Source organism: Pelodiscus sinensis, chromosome 4 (assembly GCF_052426305.1).
Source record: "Pelodiscus sinensis isolate ZL-2025 chromosome 4, ASM5242630v1, whole genome shotgun sequence".
NCBI lineage: Eukaryota > Metazoa > Chordata > Testudines > Trionychidae > Pelodiscus > Pelodiscus sinensis.
Genome location: NC_143055.1, coordinates 128,422,712 through 128,432,383, shown reverse-complemented (window position 1 = coordinate 128,432,383; position 9,672 = coordinate 128,422,712). Strand labels below are relative to the sequence as shown.

The 9,672-nt window shown below is 41.7% G+C and overlaps 1 protein-coding gene across 2 annotated transcripts in view; it reads left to right on the top strand.

The window, feature by feature from the left end:
• The first annotated feature begins 421 nt into the window (after nt 1–421).
• SHROOM3 (shroom family member 3) overlaps nt 422–9,672 on the top strand; it is a 232,498-nt gene continuing 223,247 nt past the window's right edge. For both annotated transcript variants that reach the window (XM_089778128.1, XM_006133874.5), the window contains exon 1: nt 422–586. In XM_089778128.1, coding sequence (XP_089634254.1) covers nt 422–586 — 165 coding nt within the window. The remainder of the gene's footprint in view (nt 587–9,672) is intronic.

Below are 9,672 nucleotides of genomic sequence, written 5' to 3'. Positions count from 1 at the left end.
TGGCAATTCCCTGACCAGTGGTTTTAAGCCTACAGCGTTTCCCCCCCACCCCTTTACTCCAATTTACGTCAAACACACAGGTTTGAAATATTAAGGGCAGGAAGAATAATTTGCAGAAAGTTATCATGCCAAGGAATACTTACAATGGGAAAGACACAATACTGAAAAGCCGGCAAGGGCTCAGTGAGCGCTGAGGGAAAAGCAACATGCTGAAATGCTGGCATGAAGACTTTTCAACACAGGATCCTGGACTTCAACTCAGAAGAGAAACTTGCTGTGTCAGAAGCCTCTCCCCAAACCACCGAGGGTCTCACATGCTTCAGGATGACTTATAGTGGACTTGGGGGAAGTTCAGCTTGTTCTGAATCTTCTGTGATTGTTTCGGTGGGACCTGCGGCTGAATGAGTATGTGGTGATAAAGATGAGGATGCTAGACAACGCTGCCCCTAGCATAGCCTCTTCAAGGTCTGGCATGACCTATAAGGAAAGATACATTTATCTGGAGGTGTTGCTTCAAGGAGGCGCTCCATGGGGATTCACTCTGAAAGGTGGACTTGAACACGGGGAACCATTAATCATCTCCAAGGTACTTGTGTGATTTAAATCAGGATGCTAACAAAAACGCCTGGTTTCCGGGGCAGTAAGTTGTAAAATATTGCCTCCTAGATGGTGGAATTGTTCCTGTGTTTGGTCGGATCCTAGCAAATGCTGAGCACCCTCTAGCGCTGTTGAAATCCCTAGGTGCCCAGCACATCTTCTGGGTGATTGTAATGCCTGAAATCTATGGGCATTGTTCAGCTACCAAAATCACTTTCTTGTCCCAAAGGACAGGAACTATTGCTTTCAGAAAGAGACTCCATTTCTTTCATCATAGGCTTTTTTATTTTTAATGCAAGTGGGTGAATCTTCCTTTTGTGTGCTGCATCAGCCATCTTGTACCATGAAATCATAGCCCATCTGAGCGTGTTCAGTGAGCCATTACCTGCTTTTGTGAATTGATTATCAAGAAAACATTGTGGGTCACATGATATTGCTTCAGCTAATCAGAACTGAAAGAAAAAAAGTAGAAAAGTGTAGTAAATAGTTCTGGGTATGTCTGTGTATAAATATGCATACATGGATGTGATTATACACCCCGAGTATGCAGATATGTAGTTAGCAATTTTAGAAAACTTGTTCCAGCATTTTTTTATTTATTACATTCCTATGAAAAATGTGGTACTGCTGGAATTCAATTACTATTATTCAGGAATGCAACATTTTGCCTACAGGAAACTGAGCATAGGTGGCAAATATATTTAGGGTAAATTTTTAGAAGCACTTGGGTCTCATTTTCAAAAGGAACTTGCACCTTTAGAAGCCTAAATCCCAATGAAAGTCAATAGGTCTTGGCTCATGAGAGACACATTTTAAAAGTATTTAGGCACCTGAAGATTTAGATGGGTGCCTCATGAGATTTTAAAAAGAGAAAATACCCTTAGGCAACTATCTGACTCTTTAGGTGCCTACATACTTTTAAAAATCCATCCCTTAGGGCTTAAGTCCTATTTGTGCTCAGTGAGGCAGACTTGCAAGTGCCTAAATCACTTTTGAAAATGGGACTTAAATGCATTAGAAAAGTGTATCCTTAGTTGTTCTCAGCTTTCTGCTAGGCTAATGGCAATAGCATGTGTACATGTACATACATCATGTATGGAATGGATCTTTCATGTCTGTGTTTTTGAGTTTGTGTGCATGTGTGTAATCTAATTTATTTATATAGGATCGGGCTTGTGGATTCTAGAAACGTAGAGGATCAGAACCAATGGTAGCTAAAAGAAAATTGGTACTCTGGATGTATTCCATTTGGGTGTGATCCTGCAGCTTTCATTCGCATGAATGATCCTTACCCAGATGAGTAGCTCTGTTGAAATCAGTGAGTTCCTGTCAATGCATCTCCCCTTTAGTCACGTGAGCAAGGATTGCAGGTTGGGGACTATCACATAAATCTTCCCAATTTGAATGTTTCTTAGCTTTAAATAAATATCCCCCTCTTTCCTGTAGGGCAATGCTAAATAGAAACAACTTGGCACAGAACCATAAAGCAAAACATCACATCACCGAGTCAGTAGGTTGTATTTCACTGTTTGCATGTTGGGGACTAATAATTTTCAGCTTTGTGCATGAGATCATTTTTATTGTTGTGGTGAAACCAGGTTTTGCTTTTAATCCCGAAATAGCTGCCCACAACATCCAAAGTTCAATAACTTTTCTTAAATGAGACAGAGATGGCTCTAGCTGTGGAGCATTAATGAGTCTGTGGGATTTGGTTGTCTCAGCAACCAGCTCTCTGAATGTCAAGCATGTCTGGAGTGTGCATGAGGCCGCTGGCAGCTGTATGACTTGTGCCTTCCTTCCCTAAAACAACACTGCAAAAATTTGTATTTTGTTTTTTTAACTTGTAGCTACAACCTCACTTGCGCTGTCATGAATTTTTGTGTGCGTCCGTTCATGCCTCCGTGACATAGATGCTTGCTTGCCAGCTTCCGTGTGAATATTTTACTCTCTCTGGAAAGTGTGCAAAACATGGTTTGTTTGTTTGTTTGTTTTTAGTTTTTGCTTCCAGTTGCAGCTGAAAACCAGTCAGGTTATATAGATTAATAACTTTGAGCTGTGTAACATAATTGTTCATAATTCACTCTGAAAAGCAGACAGAGATTTCATGTTAGTTACCTAGAGAGCCTTTGGATCTATACTGTATTATACTGTAGAGCTATTAGGAAACAATAAATAAAAACATATAGGTTAAATCCTGACCTAACTTACTCACATAAGAAGTTCCCATTGAAATGAATGGGACCACTTATGTAAATGTAGCAAGTAGGGCTATATTTACACTGCACTGTTGTTCGAAATAAGATACGCAAATTGCATATCATATTTTGAAATAGCTTATTTCATAATTTGGCGCTGTCTACACAGCACCAAATTTTGAAATAACCCCCTGTTCCGAAACATCCCTTACTCCTCGTGGAATGAGGTTTACAGGGACATGGGAATAGCGAGCCTGAAATAATGGGCTTGCTGTTAAAGACACAGGACAGATATTTTGGGATACTCGGGTATCCCGAAATAGCGTTGCAATGTAGACATGGTGTAGATATGGAGAAGTATTTAGTTTAGCAGTAAAAATTAGAGAAAAGTGGACATAGAGGCAGGTTAAGCGCTTAAACGAATGATAATTCAGAATTAAGGCCTCATTTGCATTTACACAGTGGCCTCTTTATACTCCTTTGGCAAGTAAGTTATGTTTAGACCCACATTACGGTCTCTTGACATTGCCAGGGTGATGCAAACTGGCCTTAGTGTAAGGCCTTAGTGTAAATGAGAATCTGGACTTGCGCAACTATGTAAGTCAAAGTTTATGAAAGTTTGCAGAGTAATTTTACCGTCTATTGTTATATGTTATCTTATCCACATTTAACACAGGTAGGGGGTCATGAAATTCATGGCAATTGGCAAGTCCACTCACGTGATACTTGCCTCTCTCTTTTCATGCAGTCTTTTGCTGCTTCTGTTACGTATTTCCATGTTATCTTTCATCTACCATGTTGCCTCTTGCTTAGAAGGTTTCAGTCCCAGACTTACCTTTTTATGTTGCTGAGTTTTTCCTTCATGTGTGTCTGACCCATGTTATAAGAACTTGAGAATGGCCATACTGGGTAAGACCAAAGGTCCATCCAGCCCAGTATCCTGTCTGCCGACAGTGGCCAATACCTGATGCCCCAAGAGGGGGGGAATACAACAGGTAACCCTCACGTGATCCCTCTCCTGTCACCCATTTCCAGACAAAAAAAGTCGATGCTCTACCGACTGAGCTAGCCAGGCTCACATGTCCATTTTTGTTCTGTAATTTCCCATCCTATTGCTTTCTCTTTTGTCCTCCTTCAGAGTTCTTTATGATTTTTTTTTCATGGCCATCTGATCAGGGTGGATTGATTTAAAATCAATGTCTTTTAAATCACCCAAGAAACAAATAATTGATTTAAATAGTTTCCCACTGATACATCTTCATATATTTCTTAATCAATGTGCAAATCTGATCACTAAAACATGTTAAATTACAACTCTGTACAGAATGTTACAACATCTAAGAGGATATACTTTGTGTAATTATTTTAGATAATTTGATTCTTATTACTTTAGGAAATAGCACATAATACTCATTGCCTGTGTTAGGCTGCAGATGCAGCAGCTGTACATTAGGAACAGTAAAAACTAAACCTCACACAAACACAATAACATGTATATTTTATTAAAATAAATCTTAAATGTTTCAGCAGGGTAGCCATGTTAGTCTGTAACTTTAAAAACAACAAGTAGTCCTGTGGCACCTTAAGCTACGTCTAGACTACAAGTCTCTTTGGAAGGAGGCTTTTTCGAAAGAATCTTTCAAAAAAGCTTTTTTCAAAAGAGATCGTCTAGACAGCAACCAGTATTTTCAAAAAAGAGAGCCGCTTTTTCGAAAGAGAGCACCCAGGCAGTCTGGATGCTCTCTGTTGAAAAAGCACTGTTTGCGTTCAATAATGCCTTTTTTCAAAAGAGCACTTTCAAAAAAAGGAGTTATTTCTTATAAAATGAGGTTTTCCGCGGTTGAAAAAACTGCCACGTTCTTTCGATTTAATTTCGAAAGAATGCAGCAGCAGTCTAGATGCAGGTGAAGTTTTTTTGAAAAAAGGCCACTTTTTTTCGAAAAAAACTATGTAGTCTAGACACACCCTTAGAGACTAACAAATATATAGTATCATGAGCTTTTGTGGGCAAAACCCACTTCCTCTTTGCCCAGGAAAGGTCATGATTTTATTTATATATATATATATATATACACACACACACACACACACACACACATATAGGGCTCGCTGAACCGCGGTGAGCCCCGCTCGCCAGCTGCGCTGTCCGACGATCAACGCATGAGCAGATCATTCTGCGCAGGCGCAAATCGCCCAAACCCAGCTCTTCCGGGTTACAATCTACTCACCACGGGCGAGTAGATTGTATTATTTGTTGAGCCGTGTGTGTGTGTGTGTGTGTGTGTGTGTGTAGTTAATCTCTAAGGTGCCACAGGACTACGTTGTAGCAGTCTTCTGAGTTGCAAGCCAATGGCTGTCTTTAAACTTTCTTCTAGTTTTCAGATGTTATTAACTCTCACAGACAAGTCCTCAGAACACTAAATGTACAGTGTCCTTAAAACTTCTACGACTGTCTCTTATCTTCCCCACTCCCACTGTCAGTTTGATTCAGGCACTAAAACAGAAATTAGAGTTTTCCTGCTTTTTCAACTCCGAGTCAATTTCTTAGATTTGTGTGAATAATGCCAAATGATTAAAATATTCTCTCTCTTCCTCCAGAAGCGGCGAGGAGTCCTGTGGCACCTTATAGACTAACTGAAGTGTAGGAGCATAAGCTTTTGTGGGCAAAGACCCACTTCGTCAGATGCATCCAGAGAAAGCTACTGCTATGAAAAGCTGGATGAGCAACTGAAAGAACTGTGTTTCTGGTGCCTGGCTAATGATTCCCACCAATTAAACACAGTGATCTTGTTCAAAAAATCATCAGTAAACACATACAGATTATGTGGTTTCGCTTCAATCCTGAAATTTATTATAATTAGCATAACTGAAGAGTGATTTTGAGATGCACGTGCCATGGCAGAAGCATCATCTTCAGAAGTTAATCATCTGCCTTTATATCTGGGGTTAAAAATGTTTGCAAGAAAATTAGGTGTAGTTAGTGTTTGATCCATCTGCTTCTTTATTGCCTGCAGTTATTTCTTTCGTCAGTGTCTCTTGAAATGCCTTCAAAATTTTGACAGCATCAGCAGTGGGTGATAGAGTCTAAACCCAGTTAACTAATGAAACACGCCATAAGGATTTGCTAAGCTAAATTATTTTTTTTCTAGAAACATCCAACATAAGAAACAGCTTGGGAATTTACTTGTTAAATTACACTTTTTTAGAAGGCATAGAGAGAGTCTTGAAGAAAGATGCGTTGCAAAGTGAATTAAGTGACTAACCAGTTGATTGACATTGATCTTCAGACCTATCCACACCTTCATTCAACTCCCAACAAGCAGTTTTCTTTACGATATTTCATTCTTGCAACTAGGCCTGCATCATCTTCTTTCACAGCTGATACTTGACACCTTTACCTTTTTTACCTACGGAATGAATTTCTTCAAAATATTCCCAGATAGGGTCTGTAGGGGGGGGGGGGGGGGAGAGAGAGAGAGAGAGAGAGAGAGAGTGTTGAATAAAGTTTTCACTTTTTCTTTTCAGTCCATTCCACCGTTCCTTTCTGTGCTGCCTCCATCCCTTCCTATGTATTATTTCTTTGTCTTTATAACAATGTTATAACTAACTCCTCTACCGTGTTTGGCTCAGGTCCACCACCACGTAAGCATAGAACAAAAACAATCCTCTCCAGCTCTTGTCTTTCTTTGCACACGTGACTTTAGTCTTCTGAGAAACGGAAATTGAAACCCAGAATTTTCAAGAAGCAAGAGCTGATTGTTAAGCTGGGCAGACTAGAACCATTAATTCATTTTTATGAGATTGTAAGTGTAGGTGTGGCATGTTTGTGATGAGATTTGATTGTAATTGTTATTTTTAAATGAAAATTGTAGCATTGTATCGATTAAGAACCCCCAAAAATCTGATTTGAATTATTATTTTATTTTTTTAAAATAATTGATTTTTATCCACCCTCCATCTCATATTGTAGATTTGTCTGAGACAGCTGTTTATGACAATTTGGAGTTTAGATAGTAAGATCTTAATAAATCTCAAAGTGTCAGCACTATATAGGAAGACTGACTTTTTGCAGTCTTAAATGTTCAAACTTTAGTTTGGAGGGCAATAGTTCTTTTTCTCCAGATTTGGCTGTAGAGTTGCAAATGCTTACTCCTGGTTTGTCTTACATTCCTAAAGATTCATGCTTCAGGGTTTCAGTTGGCCATCTCTAGGGGGTTAGAAAGGGACTCTTCTCCTCAACCCTCAGTGTAATCTGTTTTTCTTTTTTTAAAATCTCACTCTCTCCTGAAGCGTCGAGGATGGCACTAGCAGGAGATAGGACATTGGATGAGGGAGCCAGGACTCTGAGGCTACGTCTATACTACATCCCTTTGTCGGCAGAGGGATGTAAATGAAGCACTTCGAAAGTGCAAATGAAGCTGGGATTTAAATATCCCGCGCTTCATTTGCATAATCACGTAATGGCGCTCTTTGGAAAAAGTACTATTTTGAAATTGAAACCGCAGTCTAGATACAGTTCTTTTGAAAATAGAAGCCTTTTTCAAAAGATCCTGTAAACCTCCTGTAAAAAATGAGGTTTATAGGATCTTTTGAAGAAGGCATCTGTTTTCGAAAGAACCGTGTCTAGACCGCGGTTTCAATTTCAAAATAGCGCTTTTTCGAAAGAGCACCATGATGCGATTATGCAAATGAAGCACGGGAAATTCAAATCCTGGCTTCACTTGCAATTTCGAAGTGTCTAATTTACATCCCTCTGTCGAAAGAGTGATGTAGTCTAGACACAACCTGAGGTAGCTCCAAACACTTCTCAGGTGTTGACTGGCTGGTTCTTGTTCACATATTGAGGATCTAACTCAGTGGTCCCCAACCTTTTGGGGCTGCCGGGCGCCTGGGGGCGGGGCCATTCACGTGCCGGGGATGCCCATACGCCACTCGCCCAGGAGTCAGCATCACCCATGCACCTGGGACCAGCACTGTTCCTGTGCCGCGTTCCCAGGGGCAGGGACGCCCATATGCCGTGCGCCCAGGGCTGGCACAGCCCATGCACCGCGCGCCCGGGGGCGGGCCGCCCATGTGCTGTGCGCCTGGGGCTGGCACTGCCCCTTGGCCGCGCTCCCGGGGGCGGGGCCGGCCCCAATCACTCAGCGGGCGCACGGAAATGGCCTGGCGGGCACCATGGCACCTGCGGGCACCGTGTTGGGGACCACTGATCTAACTGATTGCCATATAAGGGGTCAGGAAGGAATTTTCCCTCCAGGTCAAATTGGCAGTGAAATGACCTTGTGGAGGTTTCACCATCTTCTGCAGCGTGTGGATGCAGGTCACTGGCCAAGATTATCTGAGTATATCTCATGTAATAATTTCCTGCCATTCTGGGGCCCTCAGGCCCTGGTGCACCTTGACGTCTGCTAATCTCTGCCTGTGGCACATCAGAATTTAGTCTCCTGCAGGCAGTAATGCTCTGGTCTTGTTTTGGTTGTTGGGGTTAGCATGGGGGTGGTGTTGGTGGCCTGTGGTATACAAGAGGTCAGAGTAGATGATCTGGGGGTCCTTTGTACCCTTAAACTCTATCACTGCAGGGCTGATTTTCAGGTTCTACCAAGGTAAGTGAAGTATTGGACCCCTTCTATGTCAGTCCCAGAAAGTGTTATTGGCATTTCCCATTGTGTGCTTGATTCTCATGGTTTGAATTTCCTCTGTGTTGATATCCAACTAATTGTGCTCAGGCCTGGAAATCATTTGTTTTGGCTTGCATATGGCTGTGGGTATAGAATAGCAAGTTGATATCTGCAAAGTTGAGATCCTTTGGCGTCTAACTGAAAGTCCATTGTACACCCATTAGTTATTCTATGGTCTCACATTACCCAGTCAAACGATCATGGGTGATGTAAGACATGTTATATTTGTAGTCTTCAGTAACGGACAATCATTTTGGTCCTGTGAGCTTAGTTGGTGACCTCAGCTAAGAGCGCCTTATGAAACTGACATAAAAAGAAACTCCTTGGCTACATCTAGACTGGCATGATTTTCCGCAAATGCTTTTAACAGAAAAGTTTTTCCGTTAAAAGCATATGCGGAAAAGAACGTTTAGATTGGCATGGACGCTTTTCTGCAAAAGCAGTTTTGCGCAAGAAAGCCCCAATCGCCATTTTCGCCATCGGGGCTTTTTTGCTCAAAACAGTTTCTAGCTGTCTAGGCCCTCTTGCACAAAAACATTTCCGGAAAAGGGCTTTTGCCCGAACGGGAACGTCAAAGCATTTGCACAAGAAGCACTGATTTTGGACATTAGAACGTCAGTGCTTTTGCACAAAATCAAGTGGCCAGTGTAGACAGCTGGCAAATTTTTGCACAAAAGCGGCCGCTTTTGCGGAAAAATTTGCCACTCTAGACGCAGCCCCCCTCTCAGCACTGCACCCTTTGGAAAGCCAGTTCTTTACACCCACATGGCGAGTGCCAGGCATTGGCCCAATGACATTGGGAGTTTTCAGTGTGCAAGGAATTCAGGACCAGGTCCAAATCTTTTTCGAGAACACGTTGGGGCTCAGGTCCCATCCACAAAACCCTTCTGCATGTCCTACAGACACTGGAAATATTTAGTCAATTTTCACCAGGCACCTTGACCTAGATCTTCAAAGTTGCATAGGCTCTAACCTCCACTGGGTGCATGGGAAGTTAGGAGCCTAAATATCTTTGAAGGCCTGGGCCTTTGAAACTAGCCCAGTCCATTCGGGGACCTCCATCTGCAGCCCAGTAATTCATAGATGGCTCTTGGGTATCTTCTTAATAATGAAAAGTAAAGGACATTGCAGAGACAGAGTAAAATCCTCAGGTAGTATAATGTGGAATTGCTTCACCTGGAGATCTTCCTCACTGTGTGTAC